Source organism: Pseudorasbora parva, chromosome 22 (assembly GCF_024679245.1).
Source record: "Pseudorasbora parva isolate DD20220531a chromosome 22, ASM2467924v1, whole genome shotgun sequence".
Classification (NCBI taxonomy): Eukaryota; Metazoa; Chordata; class Actinopteri; order Cypriniformes; family Gobionidae; genus Pseudorasbora; species Pseudorasbora parva.
In genome coordinates, this window is record NC_090193.1 from 41,148,834 (window position 1) to 41,176,333 (window position 27,500).

General features: G+C 40.4%; 3 protein-coding genes across 4 annotated transcripts in view; all 3 read left to right on the plus strand.

The window, feature by feature from the left end:
• tbce (tubulin folding cofactor E) overlaps positions 1-8,277 on the plus strand; it is a 17,539-nt gene extending 9,262 nt beyond the window's left edge. Inside the window, exons 12-16 of the mRNA XM_067431663.1 lie at positions 33-186; positions 2,376-2,444; positions 2,527-2,586; positions 2,657-2,748; positions 7,817-8,277. Of these exons, the coding sequence (XP_067287764.1) occupies positions 33-186; positions 2,376-2,444; positions 2,527-2,586; positions 2,657-2,748; positions 7,817-7,912 (471 nt within the window). The 3' untranslated portion in view covers positions 7,913-8,277. The remainder of the gene's footprint in view (positions 1-32; positions 187-2,375; positions 2,445-2,526; positions 2,587-2,656; positions 2,749-7,816) is intronic.
• A 1,476-nt stretch (positions 8,278-9,753) lies between these two features.
• Positions 9,754-10,387, plus strand: LOC137058330 (ribonuclease inhibitor). The gene is made up of 2 exons (XM_067431573.1): positions 9,754-9,836; positions 9,923-10,387. Exons 1-2 carry the CDS (start codon positions 9,754-9,756, stop codon positions 10,272-10,274), a joined length of 435 nt encoding a protein of 144 aa, XP_067287674.1. The 3' UTR covers positions 10,275-10,387.
• A 12,601-nt stretch (positions 10,388-22,988) lies between these two features.
• LOC137057905 (lysyl oxidase homolog 4) overlaps positions 22,989-27,500 on the plus strand; it is a 37,378-nt gene continuing 32,866 nt past the window's right edge. The window contains exons 1-3 of one of the 2 annotated variants that reach the window (XM_067431010.1): positions 22,989-23,110; positions 25,632-25,887; positions 26,630-27,204. In XM_067431010.1, coding sequence (XP_067287111.1) covers positions 25,641-25,887; positions 26,630-27,204 — 822 coding nt within the window. In that variant the 5' untranslated portion in view covers positions 22,989-23,110; positions 25,632-25,640. Of the gene's footprint in view, positions 23,111-25,604; positions 25,888-26,629; positions 27,205-27,500 lie in introns of both variants that reach the window. The other variant, XM_067431009.1, reaches the window with a different exon arrangement.

A 27,500-nucleotide genomic window follows, 5' to 3' on the forward strand; every position in this document is an offset into this window, starting at 1 on the left:
GCATGTTAAGTATAATATTTGATTTTTGTCAGGTGGAGTGTGACGAGCGGAGGGGGGCGGAGCTTGATTACTGTAAGATGTTTGGATCAGCATGGCTAATGGCCGGAGGTCACAGAGACCCGGACCAGAACCGGCCAAACACAGACTTCCTGACGGATCACCCGCGATTCCTCACGCTCATACACAGTCAGTCTTCCTTCACATTACACTACAGCGTTTGGTCTCATCTGTCACTCTTTATACACTCCCCTAAAGGATTATTAGGAACACACACACTCCCCTAAAGGATTATTAGGAGCACACACTAATGCTGTGTTTGACCCTTTCGCCTTCAGAACTGCCTTAACTCTACGTGGCATTGATCAACAAGCTGCTGAAAGCATTGTTGACCCATATTGATAGGAGAGCATCTTGCAGTTGATGGAGATTTGTGGGATGCACATCCAGGGCACGAAGCTCCCGTTCCACCACATCCCAAAGATGCTCTATTGGGCTGAGATCTGGGGACTGTGGCGGCCATTTTAGTTCAGTCAACTCATTGGCATGTTCAAGAAACCAATCTGAAATGATTTGAGCTTTGTGACATGGTGCATTATCCTGCTGGAAGTAGCCATCAGAGGATGGGCACATGGTGGTCATAAAGGGATGGCCATGGTCAGAAACAATGCTCAGGTAGGCCGTGGCATTTAAACGATGCCCAATTGGCACTAAGGGGCCTAAAGTGTGCCAAGAAAACATCCCCCACACCATTACACCACCACCACCAGCCTGCACAGTGGGAACAAGGCATGATGGATCCATGTTCTCATTCTGTTTACGCCAAATTCTGACTCTACCATCTGAATGTCTCAGCAGAAATCGAGACTCATCAGACCAGGCAACATTTCTCCAGTCTTCAACTGGCCAATTTTGGTGAGCTTGTGCAGATTGTCGCCTCTTTTTCCTATGTGTAGTGGAGATGAGTGGTCCCCGGTGGGGTCTTCTGCTGCTGTAGCCCATCCGCCTCAAGGTTGTGTGTGTTGTGGCTTCACAAATGCTTTGCTGCATACCTCGGTTGTAACGAGTGGTTATTTCAGTCAAAGTTGCTCTTCTATCAGCTTGAATCAGTCGGCCCATTCTCCTCTGACCTCGAGCATCAACAAGGCATTTTCTCCCACAGGACTGCTGCACACTGGATGCTCTTCCCTTTCACACCATTCTCTGTAAACCCTAGAAATGGTTGTGTGTGTAAATCCCAGTAACTGAGCAGATTGTGAAATACTCAGACCGGCCCGTCTGGCACCAAAAACCATGCCACGCTCAAAACGGCTTAAATCACCTTTCTTTCCCATTCTGACATTCAGTTTGGAGTTCAGGAGATCGTCTTGACCAGGACCACACCCCTAAATGCACTGAAGAACTGCCATGTGATTGGCTGATTAGATAATTGCATTAATGAGAAATTGAACAGGTGTTCCTAATAATCCTTTAGTTGAGTGTATTTTATTTTTTAACGCCTATGTAATGGAAATGAAGTGTGTTTTTAGTTTAAGTTAACGATGATAACCCTGATTCAGTGGGTGATGTATGTAAACTCTCATTGAGCTGGGAAGCTCCGCCCACAGATGTATCTGATTGGTTCCCTTGTCCCCACGCCCTTTATTAAGCGCTGGTTCTGGAAGTATTTTTTGCATTAATTTCTCTCACAGGGATTTTAAAAGTGTTTGTTAAAGCTTTATTATCCATGAACCTATCAGTTACAGGGTTAGAAGAATCCTGTGAACCATTGCAAATGACATAATCAAATTAAAAAAACGACTGATAAATATAAAACTACCTATTTAAAAAAATGTTCGTTAGATATAAAAACAACATATTTTAAGAGTTTTGCAAATATATATATATATATATATATATATATATATATCAGTTATTTCCGTTTGATCGTACTTCATGGGAGTTGGCGGAGCTTTAGAGATCTTTTGCCATGTTTAGAATTGTCTGCACAGCATCATGGGTAATGTAGTTTTTTACCAATTCCGCTGTTAAACACGATTGTTTTAAATATAAGTTTAAATAATGAGATTCAACAGAAACCAGTACCATCGATTAACGACCTCGTCATTCACAGTAGATCTGATTTTAATGGTTTATTAGTTATTGTTTAAAATCATTTGACTCAATGGAGTTTCTATTGCATATTAATCATCATGCATTTTGATCACTGTGCTTTGCTTTTAGTGATGAGATAATCCCGCTGATTGTGTGTGTGTGTGTGTGTGTGTGTGTGTGTGTGTGTGTGTGTGTGTGTGTGTGTGTGTGTGTGTGTGTGTGTGTGTGTGTGTGTGTGTGTGTGTGTGTGTGTGTTGTGTGTGTGTGTGTTTGTTTATGTTTAGAGTACGGCGCTCCAGACGAGGGCGAGCTGAGAGAACAGAAACCCTTTGCTCTGAAAAATCAGTTATTAAGTATGATTCTGCCACATCATATCAATACAGGCCATCACACGCAGCCAGCACATGAACATCAGTGTGTCTGCTTTGGTTTCAGCCGTGACCTTCGTTTGCCCGGAGGATTCGGACAGGAAGCCCATCGAGAAGAAGCTGCCAGGTAAGAGCGTGCAGACGGCACTGACGGCACATGCGAGACACACGCCTGAAGGGTTTCTCTGCTGTTTCAGAGTCCATGATCGTCCAGAAAGTGAAGGGGCTCCTGCACCGGCTGCTCAAACTGCCTGGAGTCGAGCTGAAGCTCAGCTACACCTGCTCAAAGGTCAATCACTAACCCTGATCTGACCCTAACTTACTCTGACCCTAACTCACTCTGACCCTGACCCTAAGCAACTGCTGTATCTAACTAACTCTGACCCTGACCCCGAGCAACTGCTGTATCTAACTAACTCTGACCCTGACTAACTCTGACCCTAACTCACTCTGACCACAACTAACCCTGACCCTAACTAACTCTGACCCTAACTCACTCTGACCCTAACTCACTCTGACCACAACTAACCCTGACCCTAACTAACTCTGACCCTGACTAACTCTGACCCTAACTCACTCTGACCACAACTAACCCTGACCCTAACTAACTCTGACCCTAACTCACTCTGACCCTAACTCACTCTGACCACAACTAACCCTGACCCTAACTAACTCTGACCCTAACTCACTCTGACCCTAACTCACTCTGACCCTAACTCACTCTGACCACAACTAACCCTGACCCTAACTAACCCTGACCCTAACTAACTCTGACCCTGACTAACTCTGACCCTAACTCACTCTGACCACAACTAACCCTGACCCTAACTAACTCTGACCCTAACTCACTCTGACCCTAACTCACTCTGACCACAACTAACCCTGACCCTGACCCTAACTAACTCTGACCCTGACTAACTCTGACCCTAACTCACTCTGACCACAACTAACCCTGACCCTAACTAACTCTGACCCTAACTCACTCTGACCCTAACTCACTCTGACCACAACTAACCCTGACCCTAACTAACTCTGACCCTAACTCACTCTGACCCTGAGCAACTACTGTCGCTAACTAACTCTGACCCTAACTAACTCTGACCCTGACCCTGAGCAACTGCTGTCCCTAACTAACTCTGACCCTGACCCTGAGCAACTGCTGTCCCTAACTAACTCTGACCCTAACTAACTCTGGCCCTGACTAACTCTGACCCTAACTAACTCTGGCCCTAACCCTGAGCAACTGCTGTCCCTAACTAACTCTGACCCTGACTAACTCTGACCCTAACTAACTCTGACCCTGAGCAACTGTTGTCCCTAACTCACTCTGACCCTAACTCACTCTGACCCTAACTAACCCCCACCACAACTAACCCTGACCCTAACTCATTCTAACCCTGACCCTAACTAACCCTGACCCTAACTCTCTCTAACCCTGACCCTAACTAACTCTGACCCTAACTCACTCTGACCCTAACTAACCCCCACCACAACTAACCCTGACCCTTACTCACTCTAACCCTGACCCTAATTAACCCTGACCCTAACTCTCTCTAACCCTGACCAACTCTGACCCTGAGCAACTGTTGTCCCTAACTCACTCTGACCCTAACTCACTCTGACCCTAACTAACCCCCACCACAACTAACCCTGACCCTAACTCACTCTAACCCTTACCCTAACTCACTCTAACCCTGACCCTAACTAACCCTGACCCTAACTCTCTCTAACCCTGACCCTAACTAACTCTGACCCTAACTCTCTCTAACCCTGACCCTAACTAACCCTGACCCTAACTCTCTCTAACCCTGACCCTAACTAACCCTGACCCTAACTCACTCTAACCCTGACCCTAACTAACTCTAACCCTGACCCTAACCAACCCTGACCCTAACTCTCTCTAACCCTGACCCTAACTCTCTCTAACCCTGACCCTAACTCACTCTGACCCTAACTCTCTCTAACTCTGACCCTAACTCACTCTAACCCTGACCCTAACCAACCCTGACCCTAACTCTCTCTAACCCTGACCCTAACTCTCTCTAACCCTGACCCTAACTCTCTCTAACCCTAACTCACTCTGACCCTAACTCTCTCTAACTCTAACTCACTCTAACCCTGACCCTAACCAACCCTGACCCTAACTCTCTTTAACCCTGACCCTAACTCACTCTGTCCCTAACTCTCTGTAACTCTGACCCTAACTCACTCCAACCCTGACCCTAACCAACCCTGACCCTAACTCTCTCTAACCCTGACCCTAACTCTCTTTAACCCTGACCCTAACTCACTCTGACCCTAACTCACTCTAACCCTGACCCTAACTCTCTCTAACCCTGACCCTAACTCTCTCTAACCCTGACCCTAACTCTCTCTAACCCTGACCCTAACTCTCTCTAACCCTGACCCTAACTCTCTCTAACCCTGACCCTAACTCTCTCTAACCCTGACCCTAACTCTCTCTAACCCTGACCCTAACTCTCTCTAACCCTGACCCTAACTCTCTCTAACTCTGACCCTAACTCACTCCAACCCTGACCCTAACCAACCCTGACCCTAACTCTCTCTAACCCTGACCCTAACTCTCTCTAACCCTGACCCTAACTCACTCTGACCCTAACTCACTCTAACCCTGACCCTAACTCTCTCTAACCCTGACCCTAACTCACTCTAACCCTTACCCTAACTCACTCTAACCCTGACCCTAACTAACCCTGACCCTAACTCTCTCTAACCCTGACCCTAACTAACTCTGACCCTAACTCTCTCTAACCCTGACCCTAACTAACCCTGACCCTAACTCTCTCTAACCCTGACCCTAACTAACCCTGACCCTAACTCACTCTAACCCTGACCCTAACTAACTCTAACCCTGACCCTAACCAACCCTGACCCTAACTCTCTCTAACCCTGACCCTAACTCTCTCTAACCCTGACCCTAACTCACTCTGACCCTAACTCTCTCTAACTCTGACCCTAACTCACTCTAACCCTGACCCTAACCAACCCTGACCCTAACTCTCTCTAACCCTGACCCTAACTCTCTCTAACCCTGACCCTAACTCTCTCTAACCCTAACTCACTCTGACCCTAACTCTCTCTAACTCTAACTCACTCTAACCCTGACCCTAACCAACCCTGACCCTAACTCTCTTTAACCCTGACCCTAACTCACTCTGTCCCTAACTCTCTGTAACTCTGACCCTAACTCACTCCAACCCTGACCCTAACCAACCCTGACCCTAACTCTCTCTAACCCTGACCCTAACTCTCTTTAACCCTGACCCTAACTCACTCTGACCCTAACTCACTCTAACCCTGACCCTAACTCTCTCTAACCCTGACCCTAACTCTCTCTAACCCTGACCCTAACTCTCTCTAACCCTGACCCTAACTCTCTCTAACCCTGACCCTAACTCTCTCTAACCCTGACCCTAACTCTCTCTAACCCTGACCCTAACTCTCTCTAACCCTGACCCTAACTCTCTCTAACCCTGACCCTAACTCTCTCTAACTCTGACCCTAACTCACTCCAACCCTGACCCTAACCAACCCTGACCCTAACTCTCTCTAACCCTGACCCTAACTCTCTCTAACCCTGACCCTAACTCACTCTGACCCTAACTCACTCTAACCCTGACCCTAACTCTCTCTAACCCTGACCCTAACTCACTCTGACCCTAACTACAAACCCGATTCTAAAAACTGTACACTGTACAAATTGTGAATAAAAAAAGAATGCAATAATTTACAAATCTCATAAACTTATTTTTTATTCACAATAGAACATAGATAACATATCAAATGCTGAAAGTGAAACATTTTAAATTGTCAAATATTGGCTTATTTTGGATTTCATGAGAGCTACACATTCCAAAAAAGTTGGGACAGGTCGCAATAAGAGGCTGGAAAAGTTAAATGTACATATGAGGAACAGCTGGAGGACCAATGTGCAGCTTATTAGGTCAATTGGCAACATGATTGGGTATAAAAAGAGCCTCTCAGAGTGGCAGTGTCTCTCAGAAGGCAAGATGGGCAGAGGATCACCAATTCCCCCAATGCTGCGGCGAACAATAGTGGAGCAATATCAGAAAGGAGTTTCTCAGAGAGACACTGCACAGAGTTTGAAGTTATCATCATGTACAGCGCATAATATCATCCAAAGGTTCAGAGAATCTGGAACAATCTCTGTGTGTAAGGGTCAAGGGTCAAAACCAAACTGATGGCCGTGATCTTCAGCCCTTAGACGGCACTGCATCACACACAGGAATGATACTGTAATGGACATCACAACATGGGCTCAGGAATACTTCCAGAAAACATTGGTGAACACAATCCACCGCGCCATTCGCCGTCACCGGCTAAAACTCTACAGGTCAAAGAAGAAGCCATATCTAAACATGATCCAGAAGCGCAGGCGTTTGCTCTGGGCCAAGACTCGTTTAAAATGGACTGTGGCAAAGTGGAAAACTGTTCTGGGGTCAGACCAATCAAAATTTGAAGCTCTTTTTGGAAAACTGGGACGCCATCCGGACTAAAGAGGACAAGGACAACCCAAGCTGTTCTCAGCGCTCAGTTCAGAAGCTGATCTCTGATGGTCTGGGGTTCATGAGTGTGTGTGGCATGGGCAGCTTACACATCTGGAAAGGCCATCAATGCTGAAAGGTCTATCCAAGTTCTAGAGCAACATCTGCTCCATCCAGACGGCGTCTCCTTCAGGGAAGACCTTGCATTCTCCAACATGACAATGCCAGACCACATACTGCATCAAGTAGAAGAAGGATCCGGCACTGAAATGGCCAGCCTGCAGTCCAGATCTTTCACCATTAGAAAACATTTGGCGCATCATAAAGAGGAAGATGCGATAAAGAAGACCTAAGACAGTTGAGCAGCTAGAAGCCTGTATTAGACAAGAATGGGACAACATTCCTATTCCTAAACTTGAGCAGCTCGTCTCCTCAGTCCCCAGACGTTTGCAGACTGATATAAACAGAAGAGGGGATGACACACAGGGGGAAATATGGCCACGGCACAACTTTACTGAGATGTGTTGATGCCATGAAATTTAAAAGCAACTTATTTTTCCCTTAAAATTATACATTTTCTCATTTTAAACATTTGATATGTCATCTATGTTATATTCGGAATAAAATATTTAAATTTGAAACTTCCACATCATTACATTCTGTTTTTATTCACAATTTGTACAGTGACCCACTTTTTTGGAATTGGGTTTGCCTAACTCACTCTTACCCTTCCTGCAGGACAAATGCTAGCCTTGTAGTAAAATGTTAGTAAAGTATTTCCAAGGTGTCTGAATATTTTGATTTGTATTTTGTGTGAAATCTGTCCTATAGTTGGCTGGTAGAGAGATTGAGATTGACAACGATCTGAAGCCGCTGCAGTTTTATTCGGTGGAGGACGGCGACAGGATTCTGGTGCGCTGGTCCTGATGAAACCACTGGGAATTCTGGGACATTGGAGACTTATAGACTGAGCGGAGGAGCGAAAGAATCCAGATGAGGAGAGAGAACAGAAGCTTTGCCAATCTCTCTCTAGAGCTGAAACACACACTGTGTGTGTGTGTGAGAATCATTCCCGTCTCTGTCCAGCAGGTGGCGCTTCAGAAAAGCAAACTGCAGAAACACACTGCTCTCATGGAGACATGCTCTTATATTCACCACAAGGTCCTTTTATTCACATAAATCACTGCACTATAGCTTATCAGCATGACATATACTTTACTTTTATTTCATGTTGGCATCCAAATGTACAGTGTTTTCCATGTTACAGAAAGCAACTCTAAATTAAAATAAATAAAAAAATCTAATCAAGTCACCTTTATTTATATCACGCTTTTACAATGCCGACTGTTTTAAAGCAGCTTCACAGTGTTAACAAGAAAATATTGCAACAGAATTTGATTCTGGAGAAAACAGGGATGTTATCAGCTCATTTCTATTATCATATAGTGCCAATGTGGGCAGATCAGTAATATAGTAGAAATGTAGGTGTCCCCAACTTTTTTTTTAGGTGTGCCAGTTCTCCTCTGTCCGACAAACACACAGTTTATGATTATAATTCTGGCAACATTACAGGTCTTTAGTCATATTAGGTACATAGATATTCTGAACTGATTCTGAAACTGGCAGCTGAAGGAACCGAATATCATGTTGAGCGAAGAAGACTTGATGAAGTCAAATATAATAATAATAATAATAATAATAATAATTTGTTACATTTATATAGCTCTTTTTTTAGACACTCAAAGCGCTTTACATATGGAAGGGGGAATCTCCTCAACCATCTCCAATATCACTGTTGATGAAGCACATCAATATCCTGGTGTCATTACCTGTGTCACAGAGAACAAATTTGGAATTTACAAGACAAAACTTTTCACATTTGTCCATCTCAGTGTCCAGGAATTCTTTGCAGCCTTGTTTGCATTTCACACATTTCTATCAGGAGATCCAGACTCCCTGAAATTAATGACAGCTAAAAAGAGGCAGAAGTCTAATTTGTGTGATTTTCTCCAAGATAAGGATGATGTGGCCTTGAAAAGTGAAAATGGACACTTGGATCTTTTCATCTGTTTTCTCTTTGGGGTTTCTTGTGATTCCAGCAGATGTTTACTCAAAGGACTCCTGCCTCCATTTTAGGAGAGTAGTTCAGACTGTCACAAAAAGGTGACCACATACATTAAGTCTTTGAAGAGGAAAGATGTGTCCCCTGAGAGATGCATTAGTCTTGTCCGTTGCCTCGTTGAGCTCAAGGACACTTCAATTTTGCAGGAGATGCGAGATCTCGAACGCTCACGGAGAGCCTCTCACACTGTTCCAGTGCACACTTCTGGCTTTCCAGTTTAGGATGTCAGATATGAAGCACGATGCACTGCAAAAAATGCTTTTCTTACTTAGTATTTTTGTCTTGTTTCCAGTCGAAATATCAAAAAATTCTTAAATTAAGAAACATTTACTAGACAAGTAAAAAGTAATTGTCTTGTTTTGGGAAGAAATAACTCAAAAGAGTTTTTGCTTAAAATAAGATAAATAATCTGCCAATGGGGTGAGAAAAATAATCTTGTTTTCTGTTTGAATTAAGATTATTTTTCTCACCCCATTGGCAGATTATTTATCTTATTTTAAGCAAAAACTCTTTTGAGTTATTTTTTCCCCAAAACAAGACAATTAGTTTTGCTTGTCTAGTAAATGTTTCTTAAAGTAAGAATTGTTAGATATTTAGACTAGAAACAAGACAAAAATACTGAGTAAGAAGAGCATTTTTGCAGTGTATGTTTGACCTCAGGAAATACAACATCACTTTGGAAGGGTTTCAGAGATTCTCCCCAGCCATCATGTGCTTTAAACGGGTTCTGTAAGTATTACGATGCTGTAAATGTCTGTGTAATGTATTGTATAATTTTCTTGGTCAAAGCTGAATGTAAGTTTGAATGCTGACAGGCTCAAAGGAAGCAGGTTTACAGAGCAGCACTGTGAGAACCTGACGGGTTACCTGAAGTCACCAAACTCTCTCCTAACTCATCTTGATCTGAGCCACAATGCTCTGGGACGCTCCGCGCTGGTCCAGATTTCCACTGCGCTCTGTGATCCCAATTGCCAGATTCAGATCCTAAACCTCAGCCACAATGACCTCCAGAGTCAGGACATGGAGCTGATCAGGGATGTGCTTTTAGGAGAAAACACGAATCTAAGAGAGCTGGACCTCAGCGACAATCCTCTGGGAGATTCAGGAGTGAAGCTTCTCTCATCTGGACTGAGGAGCGCAGAATGTCATCTTGAAGTTCTGAAGTAAGTCAAACTAACCAGGGATTTGTTTAGTGGTTCACATTATAATTTGGCCCCACCATATAAGTGAAATTAACTATTAATTTATTTGTTTTTTACAATGTAAACTTGGTTGTGCCATCAAAATATTAAGATACCAGGGACATTTTACAATTCTCGATTCCAATTTCAATACCACAGCAAAAACTACTAGCCTAACTATTTTAAAGTTCAAACATTATTAAAGACATGTGAACAGTCAGTAATAAAGTAAGAACAAACAAATAATGAGCAGATCAAATAAACGAACAGCAGGCTTGCGTGCACTTTAAGAACTCATACATGGATCTAGTATAGACAAGCATTTTCTGTCTCGACTGTATGGATTCACTTAAGACATAATGAAGTGTGTTTATGAGGATCGTCACCTAGATAGGCATTTGTTCGTTCAAGCATAAGAAGATACGAAATAACTCAGTTCGGTTGAGAGACTTATCTTTTGCATTGTCTTGCATTTGAATGATTTAAAATCGACAAGACAAACTGACTAAAATGAAAATTATGATGAATGAACTCTTTTTGCTTTATAGACTTTTAGGCTGTCTTCACGAGTTCACACTTACATCAATTAAATAGAGTAAAGATTATGCGTATTTGGCGTGCTGTCCGGGGAGGGCTCCGGGCTCGGAGAATTTGCCCGAACCCAGAGTATCCCCCCCCCCCCCCCCCCCCCGACATGGATAGTTTAGAACTAGATTCCAATTGTGATTTATTTGATATTTATAGCAGTTGATTTAAGTAAGTGCGGAGAAGGGGTGGTGGTGGGATGCTGAGAAACTGTCAATGACAGGAAGGTAAATCGGCTGTCTATATACACCTCCTATCATTGATTAACTGATTAGTTTAATGTGCTCCTCTTGTGTTCCAATTGGGTTAATTATCTGAGCCTGCTCCACCTGTGTTTAATTAGATTTAATTGTTTGCACGTGCTTCTCCCGAAATTAGTTTGTGAAACTTCAAAAATGGAAGGAGTTCATGATTTGGTGTCGTCTTTGAAAGCCAATCCTTCATGTCTGAGAGAGCTGGATCTGCGGTATAATCATCTTGGAAACATCCGACAGGAAGTTCTAAAGGATGAGATGCCATCACCGAGGTTTCTATTTCATTTTAAAATGTTTATAGACATGCAGAATATTTAATGTGTTTCTCTAAATTATCATGAACTCATAAAGACCTGCCAGTAAAGAATTACCAAAATGCTGTTTTCCATCTAAAAATGATTTTAACTCTTTTCCTGCTAGCGTTTTTAAAAAAAAAGGTGCTAGCCTTTGTGATCATTTTCACTAAACATTTGTGGCCCACTGAATATTGTGTTGTATGAATATCTGAAAAATGCAATATATCAAAAGAAAGAAACAATCATTTGCCTTTAAACAAAATCACCATTTTATTCTAACTTCTTGCATTCTTTTATTAATCAACACTTGAATGTGGGTTTGTGCTCCAGACAGGAATAATTCCTCAGATCAGACCTGAAAGAAACCACTCAGAACCAGTGGCCAGTGCTTAAAATGTTGATGAACACCGACCTGATTCTCAAGCAGAAATAAACTGATATTATGGTTTAATATATGACAAGTGCTGTAATCAAATATGTACTGTATCTCTGTTTCGCCAAACACTTGTTTATGTTTCTAAGCCTGATTAATTTAATCACAAATAAAGACATGAATTGGACCTAATTTGGTTTCTCTTTATTGGACCGATTCTTCTAATCTAATATACTGTGATCAGTACTCTCCGTTAAGACTGAAACTATTGTGAAATTAAGGTCATAACGTGTTGCTTGTTGATTAGGGCTTCAAGAGCATAGTGCTGAAACTAAAATGGTTAAACTGTCCAAGGATCAGCATTCTCCCATAAAACTGATCGGTTGGACTAAACCGTAAGTCGTAGAGAATTTAAACTTTGATGGCTGGTAGTTTTTATTTAATTGTGCCCTGATCTTTTCGTTGTCTTTCCAACAGCTTTAGATAATGCATTAATTGGGTTCTGCTCATGTCTTGGGGGGCATTTACACACTGTACAAAATATTCAAAAAATAAGTTACCTGAGTTCATTGAAACATTTTTTTTTAATTAATTCAATGAACATTTTTGAGAATCGACAATCTTTATGCGTGCGTGTTTTATTTGTGATGACGCAGCCAACTTGAGCTATTTTCATGATTTATTAAAAAATTATGTGGTTCAGATACAATAATATTTAGATGTTCTATTTATTAAACTAATTTCCTTCATTGCATCAACTCAAATTTAAAATTTCAATAAACTAAAACTTTTAAGACAACCAGGTTTCTTAATTTTTTAAGTAAAACCAACAATATTTTTTTTACAGTACAGTCACAGGCTCACTCAAAAATTGACTTGTTGAATTTACTTAAAAAATATGTGGTAAGTGGTTGCACACAATTATTAGAGCAATTTTTACAAATAACAATTGGATTATATGAACAAAAGAAATTCTAAAGTTGGCACAATTTCTTTGAGTAAAAACAAACCATTTAAATTTGTCACTGTTACATAATATTTATATGTGCCGTTTACTTAATGATGTTATGTTAAATTTAACAGATAAAAGTAAAAATATAAAGCAAAAATATAATAGATAAAAGTTTATTATGTAAGGTGAACACTGTTATCAATTTAATTTGCCTTTAAAAAATTTAAATAACAACAAGCATATTTAAAAAAAATAAATGCAAAATTAACTCATTGGACAAACCAAAAATATTTAATTGAGAGCAGGAATTCCATCCGATAGTGCCCACAGCCTAAACACACACACACTCTTCTGCATAACAGTAACCACACAATTACAGAAACTCCTCAATGTCTAGCATAACTGAACATTAAACACTAACATAAACTAATAACATCTTTCCCTTTATTGAAAAACACAAAAAATATTTCATGTAGTTTTAACGCAAATTATTTAAGTAAACTTCAGTTTTTAATATATTAGGCTGATCGAACACAAATAAATCTAATTCCGACACAACATTTTTTAGTTAAGTAAAGTAAACATAATTTATATGTGTCATCTATGAAGGGCCTGGATCATTTTTTGAGTGCTGTTAAAATGGGCAGTCTCGTCACTGTAAACCAGTCACATTAAAAACACACAGGTCTGCACTCGCCACTAGAGGGCGCCACAACAACCCACCATTTTTTGTGATTTTCTCCCACAACCAGACAATAACTTTTGCTTTTCTAATAAATGCTGCTTAATTTAAGAATTTTTAGATATTTGGACTGGAAACAATACAAAATTAAAGCTGCGAGCAGCGATGACGGGCCCAAGCCGGTGGCACCGCCACCCCGGTGGCATCAACTTAACTGTGCGCAGTAGGCCAATAGGCATTTAATATGGGAAAAATAAATAAAGGGACTATGTCAAAGTCATTTGAATTCACCTCATTAACTGCAGCAACTGGTGCTGCTATGACCAGGAACCACAACAGTCACATCTATGAGATCAATTACATTTTATTCATTAATTTTATGTCAGATGATGTCAAATGTCAATTTCAAAATGAGTGCAGAATACTGTCCAAATGCTGATGTTGTATTATCCTTACACTTCTCTTAAAAATAAATTAAGCCAAATCACAGAGACCGCAACAATGATTTTAATATCAGTGTCAGGGAAGAGTAATATGTGTGCATAAAATTTATGGAAGTTTATAATAAACAGCCACTTTTATAAAATCATGTGAAATTAATTTTTTTAATCCATTTGAATTCTATCAATAAATAATTAGTTTAAAGAGGTGTTTTTATTGTTTTTTTTATTATTTTTCACAATAAAGTGATAGATATTTGTGATAGCCTATGATATGAAAGGGTTAAATTATTAAAAAAACAAGAGACAAGGTGACACACAGAGTGAGAGAGACCCCCTTCACACACACACACACACACACACACACACACACACACACACACACACACACACACACACACACACACACACACACACACACACACACACACACACACACAGTGATCCTGAGGGGGGGGGGAACTAATTATATAAAACAATATTGTCAATGACCTACAAATAAACTGGTTTTATACATTTATTTTTTTTATTCAAACCCAGAATAATATGTTTAATCCTTTAATGCAGGCCAAAGCACAGCATTGAGAGGTAATTGTTTTAGACAGAAGAGTGGCTCACACACACACACACACACACACACACACACACACACACACTCTAGAAATCAGTGACACGTGTCCCTATGAGTCTGTGTGCATTCAGGTTGAAGTCCCCACCAGGCTAGAAAAAAGAACACACACACACACACACACACACACACACACACACACACACACACACACACACAAGTAATGCTAAAGTATGCTGCAGGCAACTCTTATCAGTTCAGCCCATCCACTCCCCCCCCCCCCCCACACACACACACACTGTAGAAATCAGTGACACGTGTCCCCATGAGTCTGTGTGCATTCAGGTTGAAGTCCCCACCAGGCTAGAAAAAAGAACACACACACACACACACACACACACACACACACACACACACACACACACACACACACACACACACTAGTAATGCTAAAGTATCCAGCAGGCAACTCTTATCAGTTCAGCCCATCCACCCATTTTTATGCTGTACAAACCATATTCTGTCCTCCTACACTGCTCCTACCCCTAAACCTACCCATCACACAAAACTTTCTGCATTTTCACCTTTTCAAAAGAACTCATTCTGTCTGATTTATAAGCTTTTGTACCCATTGGGAAGTCCCCATGAGTCTGTGTGCATTCAGGTTTAAGTCCCCAGCAGGCTAGAAAAGCATTCTCACACACACACAGAGGCAAGGTTTTTTGCTTGAAAACTTATACAATATTGCCCTCTACTGGTCATTTAAGTGAGAGCATAAGTGTTGAAAAAAAAACAAAAAACAAAACTGTGATTATATAGAATAACCAGCAGGTGGGAGTATAGCCTTATTTATGAACCAGGCACTTGTGTGCTTACTTTGTCTTTTTTAGGCTTTTACTAAGGGAACACCTTTTGAGATATCCAATAACCGTTCGCATTTTAGCATCTTCTGTATATTTACTTCATGTTGTCCGAGTTTGGAGGAGATTGAATGAATCGCTTTTGAGGAGAAGGTAAAAACTCAGAGCTCGCTTTCGACTTCTTGTTATCTTCCAACCAAATTATCTGACTTCCTGTTGGTCAGAGCTAATGACTGTAAATTAGAAAGTTGTCCGGCTCGAAATGTACAATATATATCCCGAGTTTTGTGAATGTAGATAAAACTAACCCCCCCGCTTTGGACAAAAGATGGCGCTACTGAGCCCTTCTACCACGCCCGTTTCTGAATCTTTGCTTGCATCTTCTGGACAGCATGTCTGATGTGTGTGTTGAGTTTCATGCAATTTCAAGCATGTGAAGAGTCTCAAAAACACCAAAAAAGATTATTAGACTTTGACACGTTGCCATGACAACAGTTTTTCTAGAATCAGGAATCCATTCATATGTCTATATCTGCCATGTTTTGACATAATACTGATGAAGTTTGAAGTAAATCGGGTGAAAATAAGATGGGGATTTAAAGCAATTTTGAAAGGGACACACTTCCTGCTGCCAGTTGGTGGCGCTATAACTTTGTCTCACAAAAGTCATATCCATGTGATCGTCCTCTTACAACGAACACACAGCTGAAGTTTCATCAAAATGAATTAATGTATGCAAAAGTTATAACTCACTTCCTGTTTCCTTTTTCTCGCCATAAATTCGTCTCTTCGCCACGGCCTAACCGTTTGAGATATCAAAAAGTTGCTCGCAATTTGGCATCCTCAGTGTCTTGACTTCATGCTGACCGAGTTTGGTGCTGATCGGGTCAATTTTCTAGGAGGAGTATCGCAAATTCCAGAGCATGCGTTTTCCGAACAACCCATAATAGCTCACTTCCTGTTGGGCTGACGCATAAGTTAGAGCACGAAAGTTGTTCGGCCCGATGAGCTCTATATGTGTACCGAGTTTCATATATGTACGTGCAAGTGTGTTTGATTTATAGACCCTGTTTTCAGAGCCCACTTTAGGGGGCGCTGTCGAGCCCCCCTGCCACGCCCGGGTCCCAGCCTCAGCCCGGCCCTGATGGCCGCGCATTCTGATGCGTGTGCAAAGTTTCAAGAGTTTTCGAGCATGGGAAAGGCCCCAAAAATGCCCAAATAGTCGGTAAAAAAAATAATAATAAATTAAAGCTGCGAGCAGCGATGACGGGCCCAAGCCGGTGGCACCGCCACCCCGGTGGCATCAGCTTAACTGTGCACAGCAGGCCAATAGGCATTTAATATGGGAAAACATAAATAAAGGGACTATGTCAAAGTCATTTGAATTCACCTCATTAACTGCAGCAACTGGTGCTGCTACGACCAGGAACCACAACAGTCACATCTATGAGATCAATTACATTTTATTCATTAATTTTATGTCAGATGATGTCAAATGTCAATTTCAAATGAGTGCAGAATACTGTCCAAATGCTGAAGTTGTATTATCCTTACACTTCTCTTAAAAATAAATTAAGCCAAATCACAGAGACCGCAACAATGATTTTAATATCAGTGTCAGGTAAGAGTAATATGTGTGCATAAAATTTATGGAATTATTTTATCATTAAATAATTAGTTTAAAGAGGTGTCATACGTGATCTTTGCAAACACAGCACATGACCTTCTTTAAAGCCCATGTTATAGAAAACAATTAAAAGTATTGGGACATCACTTTCAATTATGTGCAAATAAATTTTTTTGCAGCTCAAAATTTTGTAAGTTCAGAAGACCAGTATTTAATTAAAGATATAATATATGTTTTTGTTTTTTACTTATTTTTCACAATAAAGTGATATATATTTGTGATAGCCTATGATATGAAAGGGTTAAATTATGAAAACACAAGAGAAAAGGTGACACACACACAGAGTGAGAGAGACCCCCTCCACACACACACACACACACACACACACACACACACACACACACACACACACACACACACACACACACACACACACACACACACACACACATAGTGATCCTAAGAGAGGGAGAGGGAGGGGGGAGGGGGAATGACAGACACAAAATCTAAACAGTGAGAGATCATTGTTTTTATTTCACTGTCTGAAAACACTGTTTTGCAATAACAACAATAGTTTTATCTTCAAAACAGTGTTCCCTAGGACATATCCCACCTGGTTACTAAATAAGGCTACACTCCCAACTTCTGGTTATTCTATATACCGGTAGCTCATTGGTTATCATTTTTGTCCTTAAACATTAATCTTCTCATTTTTAAGTTACACACACCAATTACTTTTTGTTGAAAAAGACAATTAAATGTGTTTTTTCCTTTGTTAGTAATTTTTTTTAAATATTTATATGTTTAATAATTATTTGTATTAACACAATTATTTAACTAATTATATAAAACAATATTGTCAATGCCCTACAAATAAACTGGTTTTATACATTTATTTTTTTATTCAAACCCAGAATAATATGTTTTATCATTTAATGCAGGCCAAAGCACAGCATTGAGAGGTAATCTTTTTAGCGCACACGCCCGCACACACACACACACACACACACACACACACACTCATGTCTGGTTCACTATCTTTCTGGGGACTCATAGACGTAATGGTTTTTATGCTGTACAAACCATATATTCTGTCCTCCTGCCCCTACCCCTAAACCTACCCATTTCACAAAACTTTCTGCATTTTTACATTTTCAAAAGAACTCATTCTGTATGATTTATAAGCTTTTATACCCATTGGGACCTCAATTTAGGCCCCTACAGTGACACGTGTCCCCATGAGTCTGTGTGCATTCAGGTTGAAGTCCCCACCAGGCTAGAACAACACACACACACACACACACACACACACACACAGTAGTAATGCTGAAGTATGCTGCAGGCAACTCAAATCAGCTCAGCCCATCCCCCCATCCACAACACCCCCCTTCACCCCCCCACCCCTGCCCCTGCCCCTCACACACACACACACACACACACACACACACACACACACACACACACACTCATGTCTGGTTCACTATCTTTTTCTGGGGACTCACCATAGATGTAATGGTTTTTATGCTGTACAAACCATATATTCTGTCCTCCTACACTGCTCCTACCCCTAAACCTACCCATCACACAACTTTCTGCATTTTCACCTTTTCAAAAGAACTCATTCTGTCTAATTTATAAGCTTTTGTACCCATTGGGAAGTCCCCATGAGTCTGTGTGCATTCAGGTTTAAGTCCCCACCAGGCTAGAAAACCATTCACACACACACACAGAGGTAAGGTTTTTTTGCTTGAAAACTTATACAATATTGCCCTCTACTGGTCATTTAAGGGAGAGTATAAGTGTTGAAAAAAAAAAAAAAAAAAAAACACAGTGTGATATAGAGAATAACCAGCAGGGCTATCCTGTTGGGCTGACACATAACTTAGAGCACGAAAGTTGTTCGGCCCGATGAACTCTATATGTGTACCGAGTTTCATATGTGTACGTGAAAGTGTGTTTCATTTATAGACCCCGTTTTCAGACCCCACTTTAGGGGGCGCTGTCGAGCCCCCCTGCCACGCCCGGGTCCCAGCCTCAGCCCGGCCCTGATGGCCGCGCATTCTGATGCGTGTGCAAAGTTTCAAGAGTTTTCGAGCATGGGAAGGGCCCCCAAAATGCCCAAATAGTCGGGTTAAAATAATAATAATAATAATAATAATAATAATAATAATCCTTAGAAGAACAATAGGGCTCTGCGCCCTTTCAGGGCTTGGGCCCTAATAATAATAATCCTTAGAAGAACAATAGGGCTCTGCGCCCTTTCAGGGCTTGGGCCCTAATTACTAAGTAAGAAAAGCATTTTTGCAGTGTTCAAGACATCAAATGGAACAATCATTCATTTTAAGTGCTACTTATACAAATGACTTAAAGAAGAAAGGCTGGTTATTGCGTCTGTGGCTTTATTAATAGTCTGCATCACTTTTAAGACCCCTCGTCTGCGGTGACTTTTCTTGGCTCTTATAAATGAGTCATGGAGTTTGGATTGGGATGTCAGTCTGCTTTGACTATCATGCATCACGTGCCGTTATGAAAGGGTTTGATGTAGGACGGGATCCGTGTGCATTTGCTCTTTGCTGGAGAGAATGCGTGCTCATTTTGGGTGTGGACGCGTGCCAGTGTTCAATCACAGCACAAACACACTGAGATTCAGAGCAGAATAAACTCAAAACATAGATCATAGATCCCGTTCTGAGGGGTTTACAGGGAGTCGCTGTCCCAGACACAAAAAATAAGTTCTAAGAACTTTTTGATAATGTTATGAAAACATTATTTCTGAATGTTCAAAACATCCTGTGTTTAAGTACTTAAAGGATTAGATCACTTTTAAATCAACTTTTGCTGATAATTTGGCAGTGGTGGAGGAAGGACTGAATCTCAGTACTTGAGTTAAAGTACAAATAACCAGAGCCATATTTACTTTAGTAAAAGTAGAAGTCCTACAACGACAACCCTACTTCAGTACAAGTAAAAAAGTACTTGATATGTACTTTAGGTATTAAAAGCAAAAGTACTTGTATAACAATGTATTCTCTTAATGTTTATATTCTAATAATTAAAAAGAAGAAAACAGTATGGGCTGTGGTGTTTTACTTAAGTTAGTTTTGGGTTAATGTCGGCTAATTGTGCGTCTCATCTGTTGCCCAGTTTACATTCTGACTCGCAATATCAGGACGATCTGCAGAGTTAAATATCAATATCCAGAACAACATTTTCATCAGCTTTGATGTATTTACATCTTCATATTTATGAGGATTAATCTAAATTTGATCAATAAATTAAATTTGAATAGCGCTATAGGTTTGTTAAATTAAATAATTTACACTGACAAATTACAACTGCATTAAATAATGTTATGATGTTGTTTTAAATATATATTTTTAATACAAATAAGAAACGAATGAGTTAGTCATTGAGTCGGTTCGTTCAGGAATGAGGCAGTCGTTTACGAAACAGGTCATTGAATCTTTGACTCAACCGATTCATTCAAACACTGAATCATTCAGTAACACACTTGCTGTGAGATGCGCTGTGGTTCTGATGTGGAAATATGGTCTGATCTTGGAAATATTTTCGCTGCTGTAATAGAACAAAAGCAGTTTATATTGCATCTAAAATGAAGTGACTAGTTTGAATTAATTGTTTATGGAGCTGTCAGGAAATCAGTGTCACATTTTCAGTCGTGATGGTATTCAGGAAAACACACTCTTGGTCGTGTCATGTGATGTTTTTTACCTGTAGTATACGTTATCAGATATAAACACCTTCACATTTTGAATATTTACTGCAGTATGTTACTGAGTTTCTCTGTACGAGCGGCGTTGGTTTGTCTCCATTTCCCATTTCCGATTGTCAACAGTGCAACCATCAGTTCATACATTAGCCTATTATTATCCATTAATTATCCAAACAAACCTTAATCTCCAGCCCTGAACCTGTCAGAAAATGGGACGAAAACGTTGTAGAAATGTAGTGGAGTAGAAAGTAAAATATTTGCTGCAAAATGTATTAATTATGCACTATTGATTCTACTTAAGTAAGTACAGATACGTGAAAAATGTACTTAAGTAAAGTAACGAAGTATTTGTACTTCGTTACATTCCACCACTGTAATTTCGTCACCCCATCACAGAACAGAGCAAGGCCAGCATTTGTGCTTATAAAACTTAAACTCTTTTATTTTTTGTCTAAATGGCGATCGTTTGTCTAGATAAGATTCATCGTCTGCTGCCGTTTAAAGCCCTCTGAAGCGTCACTGAAACTGTCATTTGGCCCCTGAGCCGTTTGAGGCCCATTGAAGTCCATTATATGGAGAAAAATCCTAAAAAAAAATTCCATCAAAACCTTCATTTCTTTTCCACTGAAGAAAGAAAGAGATGGACATCTTGATGAGATGAGGGTGAGGAAATTATCAGAAAATGTTTATTTAAAAGTGAACTAATCCTTTAAGTACCAATGTTAAGGTAACATTACATTCTTCAAACATTATGGGAGCGTTACTTTTGAATGTTTTTGCAACGTTAGATGAACGTCCAACGGAAATGTCCCACAGGTGGGCCGCTCTGCGCTCTTTGTTTGATGGCCTTTTTTCCGTATCCTATATTTTAGTAATCATCATAAATTAGGGATTATTCGAAAGCTTACGAACTCAAAATTCATCCTGTGAAAACCGTTTTGAATTCGGACGTTGTGTTACCATGGAAACGGTACTTGACTTTCTTCTAGCAGGCTCCTCCCCCTAGTGGGCGGTGTCATTTTTCATTTACAAAATATATTTGAACTACTTTATAATCAAAATCTTTTCTAATCTTGACACATATCGCCAGAAAGGTCAGAGTCTCAAGGTTCCATATTTGGTGACTGTTTTGTGATGGAAGTGATATTTGGACACAAATTTACAGGAGAATGCATTTAAAAAAACGATCAATGGAATGTGGACGACACCCGGTGGCTATTTTTGGTACAGTGCCCTAAACCAAATCTCATGGGGACTTCAATTTTTGTGATATCAACTTCAAATTGGGAACACAACATATGGCTTTGATTTTATAGTAATTTTAAAGTAAACATTTTTTGTAAAATATATATTTTATATAAAATAAAAAATATTTAATACAGTATTTTTCATTCATAGCTAATTTAAACTTCATACTTTCATATTTGTAAGTTTAATTTCGTAAATACGTTCATATTTTGAATTGCTTTCATTTTCGCTTTCTTTAAAACAAGACCAAACTGAGGTTTATATTCCAATGCATTCTTGAATTACAGAAATAGACGTTTGGTCAGTGCATTTTCGTGTCTATTTTCAAAAGGATGGGGTTAAAATACTTTTTTTTGTTCAAATGTTTTCAGAACATTATGATTATGATCATAACTTTAAAGAACCGTTACTGGAAGAATGTTTGTTCATATCCTTGAGGGAACCTTGGCACAACGTTCCCTGTTCGCTGGGATGCATGTCTGCAATGGTTGCTGGTTATCTTATGAGCTTTCCCAAGTGTTTCCCAAAAGTCCTGCACATTTGCATCTCTGTGAATGTACATTTCCTGAAGAAAATGTGAGTGGTGCTTGCACCTGGAAAACTTGCAAAAGAGCCCCATGACTGTACAATGGTGTGCCTTAGCAACCACCCAGAATACCCTAGCAACCGCCTTTTTATCTCTGCGAGCGTCTTCAGAAAGTGAAAAATATGTGAGAATTAATTCAAGTTCAAGTTACTTTATTTAAAAAGCGCTTTAAACAAGGTAGAACCTATCAAAGTGCTGAACATCATCAAACATATAATAAAGACAAAAAGATAAAGCATATCATAATTCAAGATCAAATCACATCATAATTCAAATAAAAACCGAAAAGCAATGTTAAAAAATACATGAAAAAAAATTCTGAAAAGATGCTGCATGTGGAGTGGAGGTAAGATTCAGAGTGAGTGTGTCTCTTTAAGAGTGCACTTTATGAAACAATTCGCTGAGAGAAAAAAAATCACTTGACTTTACATAAACCAGAAGAAAAAAAGAGAAAGTGAGAGAGAGAGAGAGAGAGAGAGAGAGAGAGAGAGAGAGAGAGAGAGAGAGAGAGAGAGAGAGAGAGAAGCAGCTGTGGTCAGAGGTTTAACTCTCTCTCTCCGTCTCACACACTCTCAGTCGTTCTTCTGCTCTCTTCTTCTCACACGGCTGTTCTGACAGGTGAGTGGAAATCTCTCCTTCCTCTAATAATCAGAGACTGTAGTGAAGTTCTCTCTCATCTTTCTCAGTTTTTATTGGATTTATGGCATGGTTAATGTTTGTGCATCAGAATCGCAGTTCTGACAGTAATGATCATTCACTGCCTTTCCAAACCTGTTAACTTTCTGCTGAACACAAAGGAAGATCATTTGAAGAATGTTGGGGATCAAACTATAAAGTCCATTAACTCAACAGATGGACAAAACCCATATCGGGGAAATGAAGACTGAAGACTCGATCACCTGGGTGCCTTAACATTTTGAGTTCATCGAAATAAATTTCTTTAGTTAATACAATGAACATTTTTTGAGAATCGACAACCTTTATTCAAATATTATAAAGATTTTGTAAGCATATTGGGTAAATGTGTGTTTTATTTGTGATGACGCAGCCAAATTGTGCTATTTTCCTGATTTATCGATTTTTTTATGTTTCAGATACAATATTTTGAGTTTCTATTTATTAAACAAATTTCCTTCATTATATCAACTTATATTTTTAATAAACTCGAATTTTAAGGCAACCAGGTTACTTACTTTTTTAAGTTAAACCAGCAAAAAAATGTTTACAGCGCAGTGAATTTTAAGTGTTTCAGTGGAATGTGTGTGTGGTTTATACGCCTGTGGTTGTGTTTTTGGTAGCTGATATAACACACAAACACACAACACACATGCAGCTGTAAATGTGACGATGACGGCTTCGCAGACCACTGACACACACACGCACACACACACACACACACACACACACACCGTGATTTCAGATATTAAGTGACGTTCTTCCTCAGTATTTCTGCATTTAAACCATGTGAGAAAGTGTGTGATATCTGCCAACAGGATCAGAAAAATAATCATATTTCAAAGGGAAAACCTTTGATTGCTTCTGACCCCATTGGGCAGATATTTAAACATGCTTCATTTTTCAGTAAACAAGTCATCTTGCTTCTCCGGTAAATGTATCTTGATTAAATGATGTTTAGATATTTGTGCTGGAGAACAAGACAAACACACAGAGGAAGAAAGTCATTTTTCAGTGTTGGAAGCGGCTCTAGCTCCATCCTTCACATCTGCTTGAACGCCGGTTAATTTGATCTTGCTGTGGTTTGATCAGCTGGAGTTAATCTGAAGTGGAAGGCCTGAGCTGGACAGTAACTAAGAGTATTTACTTGAGTACTTTACTTAAGTACACTTTTTGAGTATCTGTACTTTACTTGAGAATTTTTTTTTTTTTTTTGAAACGTATGACTTTAAAGCGCTATTTCAGCCCGTAATGTAAACTCTGTGATTAATTCCTCCTGTGGTTGGCCAGCCGTCAGACCTCCGCTCATCTTCACACACAGATGAAGATATTAGTGTTGAAATCCGATGGCTCAGAAAGGCCTTCATTGACACCAATGTCATTTCCTCTCTCAAGACCCATAAAGGCACTAAAGACGTCGTTACAAAGCCCATCTCACTACAGCGGCTCGACAATCATTGATGAAGAGGCCAGAATAGAGTTAGTGCGGGAAAAACACTAAATAACGACTTATATAGCGATGGCCATTTCAGAACAAAGCTCAGAACCGTTATGAGTCAGTGAATCAATTCATGATTCGAACCGTTATGAGTCAGTGAATCGATTCATGATTCGAAGCGTTATGAGTCAGTGAATCGATTCATGATTCGGATCGCGAGTCAAACTATTGAAATCACGAGACTTTGGCGATTCGAATCATGAATCGATTCACTGACTCATAACGGTTCGAATCATGAATCGATTCACTGAATCATAACGGTTCAAAGCTTTGTTTTGGCCATCACTATATAAGTTCATCGTTTTGTCATCTCGAAGTGGAAAGTCGTTTCTGTCGCAGCTTTGAAAGTCAGTGATGATTTTTTTCTTCTTTAAAAGGTGTTTGGGTTTTTGCAGAAAGCCTTTCAGGAATCACTCTTGTAGAGTCTCGTGAAGTTCAATGATTTCACAGCATTTATTAAACACTGATTTATAGTTTAGAGCAAAATGGAAGAAGACGGATGTCCAAATGCTCATTTAGTGGAGGATTCACATAAACAAAGTTGATTCTGTCTTCAGTGAAGGTGAACAGTGTGAGAATATCAGATGTGTATCAGTGTATTGGATCCGTGCATTCGGCCTTAAAGTGACAGCAGCTTTGTAACTTTTCTACAAGTATTTAAATGAGTTTAAGTTAGTCGTCTGCTAGTGTGTCAGATGGAGCGTCACTGACTGGCTTAAACCATGATGGCATAATGTGCATTTAGACAACTATAATACAATAATGCGGCGACATAAAGAAGGACATTTACTTTTGATACTGAAGTACTTCTGAAAACAAATACTTCTGTACTTTTACTCCAGTAAAAATCAGTTTGTACAACGTTCACCTGTAACGGAGTAATATTTGACCAGCAGTACTTTTACTTTTACTGAAGTAATGGAGTTGTGTGTTGTCCAGCTCTGTGTAATGCGTCCTCATCCGCAGCGATCAGAGATGATCTTCCAGCTTCTCCTCCTGAGTCTCGTGGCTCCGCTCTCGCTCTCCGACCCGGCATTCCCGGTGCGTCTGGTGGGCGGCCGGAGCAAGTTCGAAGGTCGATTGGAAGTGTTTTATAACGGCGAATGGGGCACCGTGTGTGACGACGAGGTCAACATCAATCTGGCCAATGTGGTGTGTCGCGAACTGGGCTTTTCTCGAGGACTCACCTGGGCTCACAGCGCAAAGTTCGGCGAGGGTCGCGGTAAGAGTTTTTAATTCCGGTTAATTTTATTTCTGCTCTTATTGTGAATGATTCATTATGCCTGGTTCAGACTCATGGGAGTCGGAGCCATTGTGTGTGTATGTGTGTGTGTGTGTGTGTGTGTGTGTGTGTGTGTGTGTGTGTGTGACAAGACCCACCCACTTTTTACAACCCTTGATATTGGACCCACTCAGTTTTATCGTCTCTAATTTAGCATGTCTTTACACTGCAAAAAATGCTCTTCTTACTCAGTATTTTTGTCTTGTTTCCAGTCCAAACATCTAAAAATTCTTAAAACAAGAAGTATGTACTAGACAAGCAAAAGTAATTGTCTTGTTTTGGGGAAAATAACTCCAAATGAAGAGAGTTTTTGCTTAAAATAAGATAAATAATCTGCCAATGGGGTGAGGAAAATAATCTTGTTTTCTGTTTGAATTAAGATTATTTTTCTCACCCCATTGGCAGATTATTTATCTTATTTTAAGCAGAAACTCTCTTCATTTTGAGTTATTTTCCCCAAAACAAGACAATTATTTGTACTTGTCTAGTAAATGTTCCTTAATGTAAGAATGTTTAGATGTTTGGACTAGAAACAAGACAAAAATACTGAGTAAGAAAAGCATTTTTTTTTGCCGTGCAGTGACTATCGTAACACACAAAAATATTGAGTAGTCTGAACCAGGCATTATTCATCATTAGATAATCTCCTGATGTCAGTGTTTTTATGGCTCGGTCTCTTCAGGTCCGATCTGGCTGGATAACGTCTGGTGTTCTGGCACCGAGAGCTCGCTGTCGGACTGCCGCTCTAACGGCTGGGGTGTGAGCGACTGTACTCATGCTGAAGATCTGGGAGTCATTTGCAGTCCAGACCGACCCAACCAGGGTCACGTCCCACGATACCAAGAATCAAATCAGCCTTCTTCACCTCAGACCTCCAACCTAAATCAGCCTTCTTCACCTCAGACCTCCAACCTAATCTCTAACGCTCCGGCCCCCATCTCACCCCGCCAGCGTGGGCACGAGATCGCCCTGCACCGGGTCAGCCAAGGCCCGTCCGCACCGCAGATCCACGGCCACCGCATTCAGCTCCGCAGGAACGGGTTCGAGAGCGGCACCAGTGGAACCAGTGGACCCATCGGGGGCCTGCCGAGGGGTCACATGCTGCCAGACTTCCTGCGCAGCCGGCCCAACTACAGACGGGCACCGGAAGTGACCCCCAGTCAGAGCACCAGACGCCCCGAGAGACCGCCGGCTTACAGCCCGGAGCCGGAGCTCAATAACCGGATGGATCTGGACTTCACCAACACGGACGAGCAGGTCAGAACTACATTAAAAAGTCAAAAATACAGTACACTGCAAAAAATGCATTTCTGACTTAGCATTTGTGTCTTGTTTCTCGTCAAAATGTCTAACAATTCTTAAAAAGAAAAATATTTACTTGACAAGCACATATTATTGTCTTGTTTTGGGAAAAAATAATCACTGCGATTCCGGCAAACACACGGATAATGCGACCCGGCATTTGTTCCCGGGCCGCTAGATTTGGTCCATTCACACTGCCAGCGAAATACCGTAATATGTGCGCTCACACACACCCCGTAACGGTCCCGGGT